The 18,378-nt window shown below is 42.2% G+C and overlaps 2 protein-coding genes across 4 annotated transcripts in view; one reads left to right on the forward strand and one right to left on the reverse strand.

Moving 5' to 3' along the window:
* haus2 (HAUS augmin like complex subunit 2) lies at positions 1–7,386 on the forward strand. The gene is made up of 7 exons (XM_031304664.2): positions 1–136; positions 1,435–1,521; positions 3,520–3,618; positions 4,606–4,675; positions 6,147–6,279; positions 6,447–6,555; positions 7,116–7,386. Exons 2-7 carry the CDS (start codon positions 1,435–1,437, stop codon positions 7,227–7,229), a joined length of 612 nt encoding a protein of 203 aa, XP_031160524.1. The 5' UTR covers positions 1–136; the 3' UTR covers positions 7,230–7,386.
* Positions 6,485–18,378, reverse strand: part of heatr4 (HEAT repeat containing 4) — a 25,448-nt gene continuing 13,554 nt past the window's right edge. For all 3 annotated transcript variants that reach the window (XM_035994408.1, XM_035994407.1, XM_035994409.1), the window contains exons 8-12: positions 17,496–17,565; positions 14,262–14,451; positions 12,713–12,791; positions 10,957–11,121; positions 6,485–6,570 (exon numbers count right to left, since the gene is read on the reverse strand). In XM_035994408.1, coding sequence (XP_035850301.1) covers positions 10,960–11,121; positions 12,713–12,791; positions 14,262–14,451; positions 17,496–17,565 — 501 coding nt within the window. In that variant the 3' untranslated portion in view covers positions 6,485–6,570; positions 10,957–10,959. The remainder of the gene's footprint in view (positions 6,571–10,956; positions 11,122–12,712; positions 12,792–14,261; positions 14,452–17,495; positions 17,566–18,378) is intronic.

The following is an 18,378-nucleotide window of genomic DNA, read 5'->3' on the forward strand; positions in this document are numbered from 1 at the left end:
TGACCACCTCCAGCAGGGGGCAGTACTGCGACACTACAGCCGCCCTTCAACCTTTAAGGAAGAAGACAAATCATTGCGCGGGTTCAGTTGGAGCCATTGTTGAAATTTGGCAACGGAAAATTAAGTTATATAAACGGTAAGAAGAAACCTTAAACTGTTACTAACCCGTTTATGGTTCTGTGTAAAACTTCATATCGGCTAAACGGACTCCGTGTTGCCGTTGAAACGCCACTTTTACCGGTTGTTTTCAGGGAACAGACGTTCGCTCGGTGGCAGCGCTGCCAAACTGCGTTTAAAACGTAGTCAGTTTAACGTTATATTGTTTTCTGTTTTTACACAGAGATGTATTAGAAGAAAACACTGCAGGATTATAAGTCTTTATGAAACACTCTTCAGTTCGGCATATGTAAAGTACAACACAGGTCAACTGTTTTCATGTTATTGGAGTCGTCTTCCCTAACATAAGCTACCGATGGAGGCCCAGTTGTTTTTTTTTGATTAACTAAAGTTAACATTGTAAGAGAAGATCATTGATAAAAACATCAGAATACACGGAGTAGGTTCACCCCTATGTGTATGCTTTGTGTCACGTAGGCTTAACTGTATGGAGTTATAAAGGTGTTATAACAGACTATCTGTGAAAGACTAAGACATTAAACATGGAACTATTTGTTTGTCTGTCTCTCTTTCTGTGTGTCTGTCTGGTAGTCTCACTCTCTACCTGCCTGTTTTTCTGTCTCTCTACCTACCTGTCTGTCTCACTCACTCTCTACCTCTCTCTCTACCTGTCTGTCTCACTCTGTCTGTTTTTCTGTCTCTCTCTCTGTCTGTTTTATCTGTCTCTCTCTCTCTACCTCTCTGTCTCACTCTCTACCCGTCTGTCTGGTAGTCTCACTCTCTACCTGTCTGTGTCACTCTCTACCTGTCTGTTTTTCTGTCTCTCTCTACCTCTCTGTCTGTCTGTTTTTCTGTCTCTCTACCCGTCTGTCTGGTAGTCTCACTCTCTACCTGTCTGTGTCACTCTCTACCTGTCTGCCTGTCTGTTTTTCTGTCTCTCTACCCGTCTGTCTGGTAGTCTCTCTCTACCTCTCTCTCTCTCTCTACCAGTCTGTCTGTTTTTCTGTCTCACTCTCTGTCTCTCTCTCTCTGTCTCACTCTCTACCTGTCTGTCTCTCTCTCTACCCGTCTGTCTGTTTTTTCTCTTTCTGTCGTCTTCCTCTATAACATAAGCTACAGGTGGAGGCACAATTAACAATAGAAAACAAAAGAGAAGTTTGTTGATAAAACCATCAGAATGAACTGAGTGAACTCAGCTGTACGGAGTCAGAAGAGTGTCAGAAAGGAGATTAAATCTTTTTACAATATCTCCATCTTTTACATCCTTGTTTCCGATGGTTACGGCTCATTTCTGCTTCTGTACTTGTTTTATTTCAGATGCATCGCTTGGACTCGTCTCCGTTCACGGTGACTCCAGCTGCCGGCCTGTTGGCCAGGTGTGTCGCCAGAGGAGTGCTGTCTCAGGTAAAATAATTCTGTTTTTCATTTATTCTTTCACAGAAAATCTTGCTTTGTGTCAGAGAAACTGAAGCCTCTTACAGGTTTGAACGCAGCTCAAACACGGCTTTGAACGCAGCCCAAACACGAGTATGAACGCAGCTCAAACACGAGTATGAACGCAGCTCAAACACGGCTTTGAACGCAGCCCAAACACGAGTATGAACGCAGCTCAAACACGAGTATGAACGCAGCCCAAACACGAGTATGAACGCAGCTCAAACACGAGTATGAACGCAGCCCAAACACGAGTATGAACGCAGCTCAAACACGAGTATGAACGCAGCTCAAACACGAGTATGAACGCAGCTCAAACACGAGTATGAACGCAGCTCAAACACGAGTATGAACGCAGCCCAAACACGAGTATGAACGCAGCTCAAACACGAGTATGAACGCAGCTCAAACACGAGTATGAACGCAGCTCAAACACGAGTTTGAACGCAGCTCAAACACGAGTATGAACGCAGCTCAAACACGAGTATGAACGCAGCCCAAACACGGCTTTGAACGCAGCTCAAACACGAGTATGAACGCAGCTCAAACACGAGTATGAACGCAGCCCAAACACGGCTTTGAACGCAGCTCAAACACGAGTTTGAACGCAGCTCAAACACGAGTTTGAACGCAGCTCAAACACGAGTTTGAACGCAGCTCAAACACGAGTATGAACGCAGCTCAAACACGAGTATGAACGCAGCTCAAACACGAGTATGAACGCAGCCCAAACACGGCTTTGAACGCAGCTCAAACACGAGTATGAACGCAGCCCAAACACGAGTATGAACGCAGCCCAAACACGAGTATGAACGCAGCCCAAACACGGCTTTGAACGCAGCTCAAACACGAGTTTGAACGCAGCTCAAACACGAGTTTGAACGCAGCTCAAACACGAGTTTGAACGCAGCTCAAACACGAGTATGAACGCAGCCCAAACACGGCTTTGAACGCAGCTCAAACACGAGTTTGAACGCAGCTCAAACACGAGTTTGAACGCAGCTCAAACACGAGTTTGAACGCAGCTCAAACACGAGTATGAACGCAGCTCAAACACGAGTATGAACGCAGCTCAAACACGAGTATGAACGCAGCTCAAACACGAGTATGAACGCAGCCCAAACACGGCTTTGAACGCAGCTCAAACACGAGTATGAACGCAGCCCAAACACGGCTTTGAACGCAGCTCAAACACGAGTATGAACGCAGCTCAAACACGAGTATGAACGCAGCTCAAACACGAGTATGAACGCAGCTCAAACACGAGTATGAACGCAGCTCAAACACGAGTATGAACGCAGCCCAAACACGGCTTTGAACGCAGCTCAAACACGAGTATGAACGCAGCTCAAACACGAGTATGAACGCAGCTCAAACACGAGTTTGAACGCAGCTCAAACACGAGTATGAACGCAGCTCAAACACGAGTATGAACGCAGCTCAAACACGAGTATGAACGCAGCTCAAACACGAGTATGAACGCAGCCCAAACACGGCTTTGAACGCAGCTCAAACACGAGTATGAACGCAGCTCAAACACGAGTATGAACGCAGCTCAAACACAAGTTTGAACGCAGCTCAAACACGAGTATGAACGCAGCCCAAACACGAGTATGAACGCAGCCCAAACACGAGTTTGAACGCAGCTCAAACACGGCTTTGAACGCAGCTCAAACACGAGTATGAGCGCAGCTCAAACACGAGTATGAGCGCAGCCCAAACACGAGTTTGAACGCAGCTCAAACACGAGTATGAACGCAAAGTATTGAATTACAACTACTCGCGTTACTGTGACCGAGTAGTTTTTAGCAGTTTTTAAACTATGTATTTTAACTTTTACTTCAGTATGTTTGGTTTGAAGTTTTGTACTTTGATACAGAGTAACATAAACGTAAATAAAACGCTCTCTAACGTTGTGTAACTTTGGGTTCAACAATAAACACAAAATGTGTCTCTACCTGTCCTCAGGAGGAAATAGACTCCGCCTCCTCCAGGCTAAGCCCCGCCTTCTCCTCTCACCTGCACGAGGCTGAACAGCGAATCAGAACGCAGAGACAGCTGGACCAGGTACCTCAGTCTGACAGTCATGGCTCGTTGGAGATGAGCAAGGTCTGCGCAGAATCGATCGCCGCCCCGTTGCACGCTGGGTAGATTTGTGTCAGACTTGAGACGCAGGCAGCGCAGTGACTGCAAGACCCAGGCGGACCCAAAGCATGCTGGGAAACGCCCGCCTCCCAGCTGATCTAACAGCTGATTGGTTCAGAGTCACCTCAACATGACTTTGCTTGTCGTCGACTTTACAGACGAGACGCAGCTCATCTCCAACGAGCCTAATATCATATATATATAATATAATATATAATATGTTAGTTTATTAAGGACAGCTCAAGTCTGATGCTGCGTAATCTTTAAGTACAAATAATAATAACTGAGTTACTTAAAGAAGTTTTTTATTTATGGACACAAACGTGAAGAAATGTTTGGTGTTTCTACGCTGAAACCAACATCTTTAAAATGGAATATTAACACAAATATTGGACATTAAGACGTGTAAAGTAATGTTTTTGCTCTCTTTCTGCCTCTACATAACATTACATTACATGTCATTTAGCTGATGCTTTTATCCAAAGAGACTTATAATGTCTATATCTATCAGAGGTAACACTCCTCTGGAGTAACTAGGAGTTAAGTGCCTTGCTCAGGGACACGTTGGTAGATGTATCTCAGTGGGAATCTAACCCAGGTCTCCTACACCAAAGGCATGGGTCCTATCCACTGCTCCATCACCACCAAATGCCTTGTTTTTGCCTTGTTTTCCGGCATGAATATTAACACATATGTGGGACATTAAGACGTGTAAAGTAATGTTCTGGCTTCGTGGAAAATAAAATACAAACAGCAGAAGCCTTTTTTTATAGTTTTAGTAAATGTTTATCCATAAAATGTCACATTTTCTGGAATATCTTGATGAACTGAATGTAAATTTAAAGATAATTTGACATATTTCTCTGATTAAAGATAAATATTCCACGTTGTTGTTGTTTGTTGCTGCAGCTGCAGCTGGAGGTGGAGCTGCTGCACAAAGACAAGAAGAGCGCCGACGTCTCGCACACTTTCTACCTCAGTGAGTGAACGCAGCCCAAACACGGGTCTGAACATATTGTTCATATTGTTGCCTTCTTTCCGCCCTTCTTCTCCACCATATAGCTGCCTTACTTAGTGTCAGAAAATCCTTTTTCTGTTGTCTTTTTTCGTGGGGTTTTCTGCCCCTTTTTTTTTGGAAATGTTGAGATTTGGTATATTTGCTATATATATATATATATATATATATATATATATATATATATATATATATATATATATATATATATATATATATATATATATATATATATATATATATATTAGGGCTGTCAGCGTTAATCGCGATGCGATTAAGGGCCGACGCGATTAATTCTTTTTAATGCCACCATTTATTAATTTATGCTCCACTTCCCTGGGCTTGGCGTGGTCCTAACAGGCTACTATTTTGACTCTTTGCAGCACCGTTACTTCTCATCAAGCTGCCACTTCCTCCTAACACATCCTGCTGTGGCTGCTGCAGCATGATGGAGAAACACAGCAGCAATAACTCTGAATGGAGCTTTTTATTTTCAGAAACTCCCAGACGGCTCGTAGACAAGTCAAAGCCATATGCACGTTGTGTAAAGGCCGAATTAAAATATCACCGAAGCACGTCAAGCTTGAGCTACCAGCTACGGAGCTAAGCATAGTAGTACAGTTAACGTGATGCTAACACTAGCGGGCTACTTGCCGACCTGTGGATGAAACCAAATCCCAAAAGATTACTGCAGCTCTTGCAAAACGGGTGACAACTAACTGCAGACCTGTCAGCATGGTAGAGGACTCGGGTCTTAAAGACGTACTACGGTTGGCATGTTCTGACCCGTCTCGTTGCCGTCGAGGGGGACAGTAGTCTCACCACGCAGCCTGTATGACACGGAGGAAGCAGCCACACTGGAACAGCTGCAGAGTCCAAACTCTGTCTCATTAACCGTGATCACTGGACGTCAGTGAGTCATCAACATTATTTAGGAGTTACTAAACACTAGATTGACTCTGGTAAGGAGAGGGATTTGTAGTTTTTCAGTTAGGTACTTGGAGGAATTGTGCAATAATGACAGATTCACACATTTTTCTTTTGTTTACAGTAAATAAATAATTACAAATCTTAAAATCAAGTTCATAAAGTAACTTTCTTTGCATTCATTTGATTCCCAATCAAGATCCACTGGTAAGAATGGCTTTCCATTGTTAATATGGACTTAAAAACTGTTCTGAAATGCAAAATAATAGTGTTTTATTGTTATTGTTAATCGCAATTAACTATAGAAATTCAGCGATTAAAAAAAATTAATCGTTTGACAGCCCTAATATATATGTGTGTGTGTGTATATATATATATATATATATATATATATATATATATGTAGCTATATATACATATGTGTATATGTGTACACATTTGTGTGTCTGTAAATATAAAGTACAAATATGTGAGTGAAGAGTAACTCCTGTTCCTCTGGGTCTGACAGCTCGGAGGTTCCAGATGTTCCAGGTGTTCTGCTGTCACCTGCAGGACGTCCTGAAGGACCAGACCAGTCTGAGGCAGAGGCTGATGAAGCCGCTGGGACGCACAAACCTGCCGGTCCCGGCACACCTGCACAGGTAACCTTCTACCGCTTCAGAAAGAAAGAAAGAAAGAAAGAAAATATAATCCGCAAAAATACTCTCAGCTGGAACTACGGCCTTGCGGTTGTTTGCCTCTTCCTCGGCTTCTTTTATTTTGGAAAAATTGGGAAGAATATTTGAATATTAGGGTTTCTGTGTTTCAGGTTCATGGTGGACGTTGTCACGTTGCTGCTGGACTTCATCGAAACTCTGGAGGAGAAGATGGACTCAGTTCACTGCCTCCCCGCCGCCAGAGACCGCCTCACTCAGCTGGTCAGTCACACAGCTCTACAGTATTTATATCACACACACACACACACACACACACACACAGACAGAGACACAGAGACACAGATAGTCAATATATGGACTTATCGCACGATATATGGAAATGAGCTCAGTAGGTTTTGGTGAAGCAATATATTGCAATTGATAATTTTTAAGTATTCATTTTTACATAGAAATGAATGTTACCAACATTTACATTGAGCGCACGGGGCTCTGGCAGCATCTACACACACACACACACACACGAAATGTAGTTGTGTAAGTGTCACATGGTTAGCATTGCTAACCCTCTATCCTGATTGGTCCTAACGCTTCCCCTGCTTTATCTGTTTTAAAATAATGGAAGACAGGAAGGCTTTACTTCTCAGACCCAGAAATGTATGAACTTCACATTCATTCTGTCTCTGTCTCTCTCTCTGTCTGTCTCTCTGTCTCTGTCTCTCTCTCTGTCTCTCTCTCTCTCGCTCTCTCTGTCTGTCTCTGTCTGTCTGTCTGTCTCGCTCTCTCGCTCTCTCTGTCTGTCTCTCTCTCTCTGTCTGTCTCAGAATACGTCTGCTGACCAGTTACTGGGTGTCGTGGTGGAGCTGGAGAGTTTAGCCAATCAGGTTCTGCAGCGGCAGGAAGTCCAGAGCAGCAAACAGAGTGACAGCTCTGCATGACGACCACACCCAGTTTTCAGCGTCAGCTGATTCCGTCGTTGGACAAACACGCAGACATTTGCACATTGACACAGTTTATTAGTTATAATTATTGTTTGTGACTGACTGGATTGTTTAGGCGTTTTGAAATAAAATCTGTTTTGCTAGAAACCCTTCAGCAGTGACTTCCTGTTCCTCTTCTTGGTCTCTAAAATGTGGATCAAGCCCAAGATGACGTCCTCAAATGTCTTGTTTTGTCCACAACTCAAATATATATATTGTTTCCTGTCCCAGAGGAGAGAAGACACTAGAACAATATTCATATTTAACAAGCTGCAGGGATCATACGCATTTTAACCAATACTTTTCCATGACTTTTTGTCAAATTTCCATGACTATGTATTCCTGAAAATGTCAGTCCACATTATACAATAAGAATAAAAATCAGTGTTAAAGTTTACCCTCAGAGGTTTAACAATCACATGAATGACTTTATGTGGTTCATAGTGGGATTCGTAATATCGCTCCCCAAATATAACAGTGAGGTTAGGACGACGTGAAATACATTTATTAATCACATATTATTATACTGTGTTAAAAACATACCTGCAAACTCAGAAGGGCTGAAAAAGGTGACATCTCTATATCTCTCAATAACTTATAACAATAACCAGTAAAGTCCTGTTAACGACAAAAAAAAAAAACACTGGATGGGAAAAGGGTATTTTACAATAACTTTGAATGCACCACGAGTTTTTTCAGTGTTTTCCAGACAGCGACAGCTACAGTCTGGAGTTACAGTCCTCTCCAGTGAAATACAGTCACACTTTACACCGTTTAGCTGTCAGCATTTTAACATGTTTACTCCTGCTGCTAGCTAACGGTAGGGTAATGTTACCTGCTGCTAGCTAACGGTAGGGTAACGTTACCTGCTGCTAGCTAACGGTAGGCTAACGTTACCTGCTGCTAGCTAACGGTAGGCTAACGTTACCTGCTGCCAAGTGTAGCGTTAAGTAGCGTCCCGTGCGGCGATATTTCTGTTGCCTCTAACGTCCGTTTTCAGAGCATTAGAGAGAAGCGCAGGCATTCAAGTGGCACCTAAATAAGGCACCGAAATCCGCGTTGCTATTCGGTCCAGTAGAGAACGGTCGTTAAGTTAAGTTAAGCCGTATTAGCACCGGGTCTCGGACCCCCCCCCCAAAACTCTTTGGATCTACACGATTCACGTGGATGACATTTTCCCATTCAAAACGGTAAAAGCGACTAGTTTGCAGGTATGTAAAAAACAATTCCAGGACTTTTCCAAAACCTTTCCAGGCCTGGAATTTGCATTTTTTAAATTCCATAACTTTTGCAGGTTTTTTCAAAACGTATGAAGCCTGAAGCTGACATCACACACGTTGACCTGTTTTATCATGAAAAATGATTTAACGACAGGCTGTATTATTTAGTTTAATGCCGGTTACACACCAACCAGACGGCCAACCGTCAGTAGAAAAGGCAGTTGGACTGATCAGTAGGACATCGAGAACTGACTCCTGCTATTACTAACGAATCCAGTGGAATCGTTTCTTTATTGGAATCGTTTAGAGCAGTGGTTCTCAAACTTTTGTCAATAATGTTCCCCCTGTGAAACATTCTCTGAGCCAAGTACGCCCTGACCAGCGCAAAGCATTTTTTGGTAGAAAAAAAAGCCTGTATAAGAGGTCCATTACAGCGCTGCACCACCACTGTCTGACTAAACAACAACTTTGTAACTGAAAAACAGTTAAATGCTACTTCAAATGTTTAAAATCCATGACTTAATTAATTTATTATTATAGTATAATTTTTCAGGGAATTATGCATGACTGATATTTTTAAAACATATTTAAAGAAATCTCATGTACCCCCTGCAGTAGTCCAAAGTACCCCTAGAGGTACACGTACCCCCATTTGAGAACCACTGGTTTAGAGGATTTGGTTTCAAATCCGATCATTGCTTCCCAATTTAACATGCACAAGTTTGGGTTTCCGTAGCGACCAGGCTCTTGTGTTGCAGCCTTGGAGCTCAGTAAGCAGCGCTCTAGTCCGGCTTTATTTTACGTTGAAAAAGCTGTAAAACTACAAACCACTCCTCTTATAGAGACCTGTTTCAACTCCACCCTCAAAGAATCAGAATCAGAATCGATAAGAACCGGAATCAATAGGAAGAATCGGAATTGTTCAAATCCAAACGATGCCCAATCCTTCTGATCAGTCTCCTCGAGTTGGTCAAAAAGTTCCTCAGAACACCGAAGAGACGAGACGTAATACGTCTCCATAACAGCAGGCGGCGCTAATCTGGATTGTCGCCCAAAAAATGAAAACCGGCAGCTGATTGGACGAACGCGTCACGTGGGTCTGGTTTCTTCAGAAATTCACAGCCAGACTGTCATGGCGGCTCGTTCAGAATACGATCTCATATTGGACTAAAATAGTTCACCGAAACGTGTTTCTGAAAACATTTGAAGAGAGAAATAGGCCGTGCAGCTGCTGAATCTGTCTTCATTTCAGATCAACAAAGGTCAGTTTAAAAGATTTTACTCAGATTTTGAGAGACTCTAGTCACGCTCATCCCGCTCCCCGTTTCCTGGTGAGTCACGACTGTCCTGTCTCCGGCTGCCCTGTCTCCGACTGTCCTGTCCTGTCTCCGACTGTCCTGTCTCCGACTGTCCTGTCTCCGGCTGCCCTGTCTCCGACTGTCCTGTCTCCGACTGTCCTGTCTCTGACTGAACATGTCAGGTCAGCCAAAATGAAGGCCGACGGCTCCTCCAACAGACGACGGCACAAACACACCGACCAGACTCGAGTCACCGACCTCACCAGACTGTCAGACGGATGATTAGCGGCTGGTGTGTAGCTGCTTTAATGTCAAGTTGTCATAACAAAGACATCTCGGACAATGAGTGACAATGAGTGACAGTCATAATTTACAGAATGACCTTAAGGGTCCTATTTTAACAATGTAGGGTCACGGCGTGAAGCGCCTGGTGCAGGTGTGTTTAGGGCGTGTCCAAATCCACTTTTGCTAGTTTGACGGCGGAAAAAAGGGTCTGTGTGCCGGGTGCATGGTTCTAAAGGGTTGTACTTAGTGTCTTCATTAATCAGAGGGGTGTTTTGGGCGTAACATGCAATCAACCAATCAGAGATCATCTCCCATTCCCTTTAAAAGCCAGGTGTGTTTGGACCTTGGAGCATTGCTGTTATGATGGAGGATTTGCACCGTAATATTTTTATTTGTAATCTTCTGCATGTGTGTGTGCTGCTGTGCGTCCCTGTGTGTGTAACAAGCATAGTGTGTTAAAATAACAATGAAATGCTGCGTTATTGACTTTAAACCAGGTTTTTGGCGCGATCACTTCCCGCTGCCTCAAGATTACAATACTCCCAGAATTCATCTGAACACACCTGAATATTTTGATATAAAAAGTCGGAATATTAATATTTTGATATAAAAAGTCAGAATATTATTATTTTGATATAAAAAGTCGGAATATTTTGATATAAAAAGTCGGAATATTGTAGTAGATCACTAGAAAAGGTGAGCTACCCAGGCGCCAAAAAGTCAGAATATTTTGATATTTTGATATAAAAAGTCACAACACAAATAGAGAAATTGTAGTAAAATAAATGTCATGGAAGATAAAGAGAGCTAAATCTCTAAACTGAAGCAGATGTCTTGTTTTAAGTGAGCAGAGAGAACAGAGCTAGCGTGGAGGAAACTGACCCTTTATTTATCCCGATCAGCTGTCTCGGGGGAACCCATCTTGTACTGCTGACTCAGCAGCCGCGCTAACGTCCCGCGGCCAAGGCGCCGCGTTCCTCCGGCCTGCAGCTTCTCCAGCAGCAGCAGCTTCTCCGTGATCACTCTCCGCTCACACAGACGCTTCACCTGCAGCCACAACAACCAAAAACAAGGTCAAGGTCTTGACCCATCACTGTGAACTGTATTCTCGAGTGGGACGGCCTTCTTTGTCCTCCAGGAGGCTGGGTCACTGGTATACTTTCATTTATAAGGCCATGCTTGGTCTTTTGCCTTCCTACATCTGTAATTTAATCTCACGGAGGAGTGTTGGCTCTCACTGTTTGCGTTCGAATGATCTTTTGTTGCTCGCTGTCCCACTTGCCCGTACAGAACTGGGAAAAAGGGCTTTTGTTCACTCAGCCCCCCACACATGGAACATGTTGCAAAAAGACTGGAAATTGACTGAATTAATTTCATTGAACGCTTTTAAGTCCAGATTGAGAGCACTTGAGTCGATCCTTTGTAATTGTTTTTCATAATGTATATGTAATCCTATTGTATGTTTATAACTTTTTTGCTGCTTATTGGCCAGGACTCCCTTGAAAAAGAGGTTTTTAATCTCAATGGGATATTTCCTGGTTAAATAAAGGTTAAATAAAAAAAAAAAAATAAAGTCAGAATGAGCCACAAACACCTGAAAATAAATACAGAAACCTCAAAAAAAGTGACAGAAATGTTGAAAAAAGCAACAGAAAAACTCACAAAATGACAAAAACCTTAAAAAAAAGTGCAATAAAGTTGAAAAAAGCAACAAACAATTACAAATGCTTGAAAAAAACATTCTTAATGAGCCACAAAAATCTCGAAAAATTACTGAAATATTGAAAAGCGACAAAAGACAGAAACGTAAAAGATTTACAGAAACATCGAAAAAAAGGGAAATACATCTAAAAATTGAACAAAAACCTCAAAAAAATTGACAAAATGTCACGAAACTACAGAAATATTCACCAAACAAAACCCTCGAAACAAGTGACAATAAAAAAAGCAACAGAAAAACAAAAAAAATGACAAAAACCTTTTAAAAAAAAAGGTGAAATAAAGTTGAAAAAAGCAACAAAAAATTACAAATGCTTGAAAAAAAAAAAATCTTGAAAAAAATGTAAAAAAAAAAAAAAAAAAAAAGCAACAACAAAAATCTAAAAGAAAATACAGAAATATTGAACAAAAGTGACAAAAGACGGAACAAAAACCTCGAAAAATTTGACAAAAATGTCAAAAAATTACAGAAATATAGAACCAAACAACAAAGGACTTGATAAAAGTGACAAAACCCTCGAAAAAACAAAGTGACAAAAAACGTTACAAAAAAGTGACAACAATTTTTTACAAAAAGTGACACAAATTTTTACAAAAAGTGACAAAAAAATTTACAAAAGTGACAATTTTTTTTACAAAAAGTGACAAAATTTTTTACAAAAAGTGACAAAATTTTTTACAAAAAGTGACAAAATTTTTACAAAAAGTGACAAAAATTTTTACAAAAAGTGACAAAAAAATTTACAAAAAGTGACAAAATTTTTTACAAAAAGTGACAAAAAAAACGTTACAAAAAAGTGACAAAAACCCTCGAAAAAAGTGACAAAAAACAAAACAGGAAAGTGACAGATGTTTTAAAAAAGCAGCAGAACTGCTGGAACAGCAGCAGAGTTGAATGCGTCAGAATGAGGAGCTGTACCTGCCGGCTGACTGAGTGCGTTGGGCAGAGATCCTCCTGCTGGCCGCCGTCACACAGACACAGCATTTCCTTCATCGTCCTGAACACAGTATATTAAAATATTAATACCTGATCTTATTATTTGGTTATACAACAGGGCTGGCCCGCCGTATTATAGGCAGGATTGGGAAACGCTCGGTGCGCCGGCCTGAATGACAAAGTTAAAGATAATGAGAAAAAAAAATACAAAAACGTCGGAAAAACATCCAAAATGTAAAAATAGAGAGACCAAAAATATGGAAGTCGAAAAAGTGTTTGGTTATATATGTGTGTTTGGTTATATTTTGGTTATATATGTGTGTTTGGTTATATATTGTGTGTTTGGTTATATATGTTTGGTTATATATTGTCTGTTTGGTTATATTTTGGTTATATATGTGTGTTTGGTTATATATGTTTGGTTATATATTGTGTGTTTGGTTATATATGGTTGGTTATATATGTGTGTTTGGTTATATATTGTGTATTTGGTTATATATGGTTGGTTATATATGTGTGTTTGGTTATATTTTGGTTATATATGTGTGTTTGGTTATATATTGTGTGTTTGGTTATATATGGTTGGTTATATATGTGTGTTTGGTTATATATGGTTGGTTATATATGTGTGTTTGGTTATATATTGTGTATTTGGTTATATATGTTTGGTTATATATGTGTGTTTGGTTATATATTGTGTATTTGGTTATATATGTTTAGTTATATATGTGTATTTGGTTATATATGGTTGGTTATATATGTGTGTTTGGTTATATATGGTTGGTTATATATGTGTGTTTGGTTATATATTGTGTATTTGGTTATATATGTTTGGTTATATATTGTGTGTTTGGTACATATATGTTTGGTTATATATTGTGTGTTTGGTTATATATGGTTGGTTATATATGTGTGTTTGGTACATATATGGTTGGTTATATATGGTTGGTTATATATGTGTGTTTGGTTATATATGGTTGGTTATATATGTGTGTTTGGTTATATATTGTGTATTTGGTTATATATGTTTGGTTATATATTGTGTATTTGGTTATATATGTTTGGTTAGATATTGTGTGTTTGGTACATATATGGTTGGTTATATATGTGTGTTAGGTTATATATTGTGTGTTTGGTTATATATGTTTGGTTATATATTGTCTGTTCGGTTATATTTTGGTTATATATGTTTGGTTAAATATTGTCTGTTTGGTTATATTTTGGTTATATATGTTTGGTTATATATTGTGTGTTTGGTTATATATGGTTGGTTATATATGTGTGTTAGGTTATATATTGTGTGTTTGGTTATATATGTTTGGTTATATATTGTCTGTTTGGTTATATTTTGGTTATATATGTTTGGTTATATATTGTCTGTTTGGTTATATTTTGGTTATATATGTTTGGTTATATATTGTGTGTTTGGTTATATATGGTTGGTTATATATGTGTGTTTGGTTATATATTGTGTGTTTGGTTATATATGGTTGGTTATATATGTGTGTTTGGTTATATATTGTGTGTTTACCTGCGGACCAGCCAGTCAGACTCGACGTTGATGCGGCGCAGCAGGAAGTCCTGCAGCTGGGCGGAGGGCACGCGGGCGCTGAGCAGCAGGCGGCAGGCAGCCAGACGCAGCTCCGCCTCCTCCTCAGTCTCCACACAGCGCAGCAGCGTCTCCTGCACGTCCAGGGAGGACAAACCCAACGCATCCACTGCTGCAACCACAACAACAACAACAACAACAGGCTTATCAGCTGAGATTCTGTTAGCACAACACACACATCCACTCTGCTACACTTTCATTTTTTTTAATATACTATATACACACTACCGGTCAAAAGTTTGGGGTCACTTAGAAATGTCCATTCCAGACAGAATAGCAGCTGAGATCAGTTGCATTGTTTTTTTAATCAGAGCAGCAGTTTTCAGATTACATTATGGGATTACATAATGTCTAAAGGGTTCTCGACTGTTGTAGACAGAAGTGGCTGAAGAAACGCTTGAAATCCATGCTTTTTGGTCTAAACGTCATACCCAAATTAAAAGTGGTACAGCTCCCATATACTCTGACTCTCTGGGGTATGTCTGGTATCATTGGAGAGGGAACACTCTTAAGTTGTTGTTACCAGTGTCAGAGTGATGCTAGACCTTACTGACTCAGAGTTACAGAGGCTAGAATGGAGGCTTTTTATTTCCGTCCAAGTCATACATCTGTAAAATTATTAGAATATACTGCTGTAAACACATCTGACAGGTGACAGACAACACAGGGCATTAGCCACATGTCTCAGCTTACTGCAGAAAACATCCAGAAGCCAAAAGACTCAAAAATGGATTTTATATGATTTATTTTCTACAGATATGTCTGTGCGTTTTTTTATTTCAATTTGAAACGTGCAAAGAAAAAAGCCAAAAAACTACAAAATACAAATACACAAACACACCCACATCAAATCACCTTTCCAGTGATATCAGACACACCCAGAGGGTCAGAGTATATGGGAGCTGTACCACTTTTAATTTGGGTATGACGTTTAGACCAAAAAGCATGGATTTCAAGCCTTTCTTCAGCCTCTTCTGTCTACAACAGTCGAGAACCCTTTAGACATTATGTAATCCCATAATGTCATCTGAAAACTGCTGCTCTGATTAAAAAAAACAATGCAACTGATCTCAGCTGGTATTCTGTCTGGAATGGAGGGGAATGGACATTTCTAAGTGACCCCAAACTTTTGACCGGTAGGGTACATATTTTTATTGCATTTCACAAGAAATCCCAGAAGAAAGTTCATGATACTGGGTGCATAAGAGGTGTAAACGGTAGGCAGATGGTCTGACATTACTCTGCGGTTGAAAATGTTGGCTGTAGAAGTTGAACACACAGAAAATACTTTGCAGAAAGAACAACAACAGTGAAAAGTAAGAGCAGGGATTTATTATCTTGGAGCGAGGATGAGGTGAAACTGTTACTGAAAGATCCTTTAAGGCCCCGACACACAGAGCCGACGGCCAAACCTCGGCAGAAAAGCCAGTGTGACTGATCAGTCTCCCCAAATTGGTCAAAAAAGTGCCTCAGAACGCACCTTAGTGACGAGACGCAATACGTCTCCATAACAGCAGGCGGTGCTAATCTGTATTGTCGTGGGTCTGGTTTCTCCAGAAACTCACAGCCAGACTGTCATGGCGGCTCGTTCAGAATACGATCTCATATTGGACTAAAATAGTTCACCGAAACGTGTTTCTGAAAACATTTGAAGAGAGAAATAGGCCGTGCAGCTGCTGAATCTGTCTTCATTTCAGATCAACAAAGGTCAGTTTAGAAGATTTTCATCAGATGTTGAGACACTCTAGTCACACTCATCCCGCTCCCAGTTTCCTGGTTAGCTCTCCACCAATCAGATGGCTCATTGAGTTGAGCCCCGCCGATTATACATGTCAAATCAGCCGAAATGAAGGCTGACGGCTCCTCGGACGGAATACACCGAACAGACTCGAGTCACCGACCTCGCCAGACTGTCAGACGGCCGATTATCGGCTCGGTGTGTCAGAGCCTTAAGATACCTAACCGATAAGACTGACTGGCGTGCGCCTTCGTTTCCAACGGTCTCCGTTTATGTCCATCCAGACTACAAAGCTGCCCCGCAGTTTTCAAACCAAAACGAGGGCAGCAGTGTTTCCAAATGTCTCTGTTTTAGGGGCTCGGAAACACCGCAATAGTATGCAAGGATATTAGTTTGCTGATAGTAACCTTTCTCTTTTACATTTACACTACTACGTTTTGGTATAAAGGAATATCTTCTGCTACGTTTCCTCCTCTCGTTCCCCCTGCTCTGGTGTTTCCCCCTCTCATTCCCCCTGCTCTGGTGTTTCCCCCTCTCGTTCCCCCTGCTCTTGCATTTCCCCTCTCATCCCCCTGCCCTGGCGTTTCCCCCTCTCATTCCCCCTGCTCTGGTGTTTCCCCCTCTCGTTCCCCCTGCTCTGGCGTTTCCTCCTCTCATTCCCCCTGCTCTGGTGTTTCCCCCTCTCATTCCCCCTGCTCTTGCGTTTCCCCCTCTCATTCCCCCTGCCCTGGCGTTTCCCCCTCTCGTTCCCCCTGCTCTGGCGTTTCCTCCTCTCATTCCCCCTGCTCTGGTGTTTCCCCCTGTCATTCCCCCTGCTCTGGCGTTTCCCCCTCTCGTTCCCCCTGCTCTGGTGTTTCCCCCTCTCATTCCCCCTGCTCTTGCATTTCCCCCTCTCATTCCCCCTGCTCTGGCGTTTCCCCCTCTCATTCCCCCTGCTCTGGTGTTTCCCCCTCTCATTCCCCCTGCTCTGGCGTTTCCCCCTCTCATTCCCCCTGCTCTGGTGTTTCCCCCTCTCGTTCCCCCTGCTCTGGTGTTTCCCCCTCTCATTCCCCCTGCTCTTGCATTTCCCCCTCTCATTCCCCCTGCCCTGGCGTTTCCCCCTCTCATTCCCCCTGCTCTGGTGTTTGCCCCTCTCATTCCCCCTGCTCTGGCGTTTCCCCCTCTCATTCCCCCTGCTCTGGTGTTTGCCCCTCTCATTCCCCCTGCTCTGGTGTTTCCCCCTCTCATTCCCCCTGCTCTGGCGTTTCCCCCTCTCATTCCCCCTGCTCTGGCGTTTCCCCCTCTCATTCCCCCTGCTCTGGTGTTTCCCCCTCTCATTCCCTCATTCTCATTTGAAGCCTTTAAGAAACTGTGAAATAAAGAAGACTATACGTTTTGCAACTTCTTTGCATTTGTGTTGTATTTGACAGAATATTCACCTCTGATGGCCGACAGTCGAACATCTCGAGCCGTGTCGTTCTCAATCACCTGCAGCAGACGCCTCACTACCTGTCAACCAGAAAACACCTTCATTCTCACAACAAACTACAATACAGTTGCAAGATGGGTGGTGATGGAGCAGTGGATAGGACACATGCCTTTGGTGTGGGAGACCTGGGTTTGATTCCCACGGCGATACATCAACCAATGTGTCCCTGAGCAAGGCACTTAACCCCTAGTTGCTCCAGAGGAGTGTTAACTCTGATATATATAGCAATTGTAACTGTACGTCCACAGCGCCGCCGACTTGAGCTGCCTGAAGCTCTGGCCGCCCGGTCGAGGACGCTGGTCAGAAAGTCCGGGGAAGCTGTTTGAGGCTTTGGCCGCTCTGACGTAGCAGCATTCTATGTTCATCATGGAAAAAGATCAAGCAGCCACTGCACGGCCAATACACTGACGCTAGAAACCTTTTATAAATGACATATATAATGACAGAATGTGTATTGGTTGTTGGTCGCAGCGGTGTCTGTTAGCAGTTAGCTCGCTCGTTAGCCGCTGAACCGCAGCAGCGTGCAGGCAGAGCGAGCAGCCGCCAGCTGTTGATCCGTGCAGGACTTCACCGTGAGCGGACTGTTTAGAGACCATGTGACCGGCAGGTAACGTTAACTGGTCCCTATACGCAAATATCATAAATGATAGGGAACCCAGCAACGGCCATGATGAGCTTCTCCTCCTTTTTCTCTGAACTAATGTTTTGGTAGGAACCAAAGTTTACATCGTATGTTTCTCTGGAATCAGCCAGCGTGAAGGACGTCTATATTCTGATTGGTTGCTGCTGAACCGCGTCATAGATCATTACCATAAAGTTGACCTACTTTCATC

Source organism: Sander lucioperca, chromosome 18 (assembly GCF_008315115.2).
Source record: "Sander lucioperca isolate FBNREF2018 chromosome 18, SLUC_FBN_1.2, whole genome shotgun sequence".
In the NCBI taxonomy this organism is placed as follows: Eukaryota; Metazoa; Chordata; class Actinopteri; order Perciformes; family Percidae; genus Sander; species Sander lucioperca.

Bases quoted from the DNA above. Each gene is read 5' to 3' on its own strand.
- haus2 (XM_031304664.2), top strand. From the start codon at position 1,435: ATGCATCGCTTGGACTCGTCTCCGTTCACGGTGACTCCAGCTGCCGGC. The intron at 4,676-6,146 runs GTGAGTGAACGC...TGGGTCTGACAG, and splicing joins CTCGCACACTTTCTACCTCA to CTCGGAGGTTCCAGATGTTC. The intron at 6,280-6,446 runs GTAACCTTCTAC...TCTGTGTTTCAG, and splicing joins GTCCCGGCACACCTGCACAG to GTTCATGGTGGACGTTGTCA.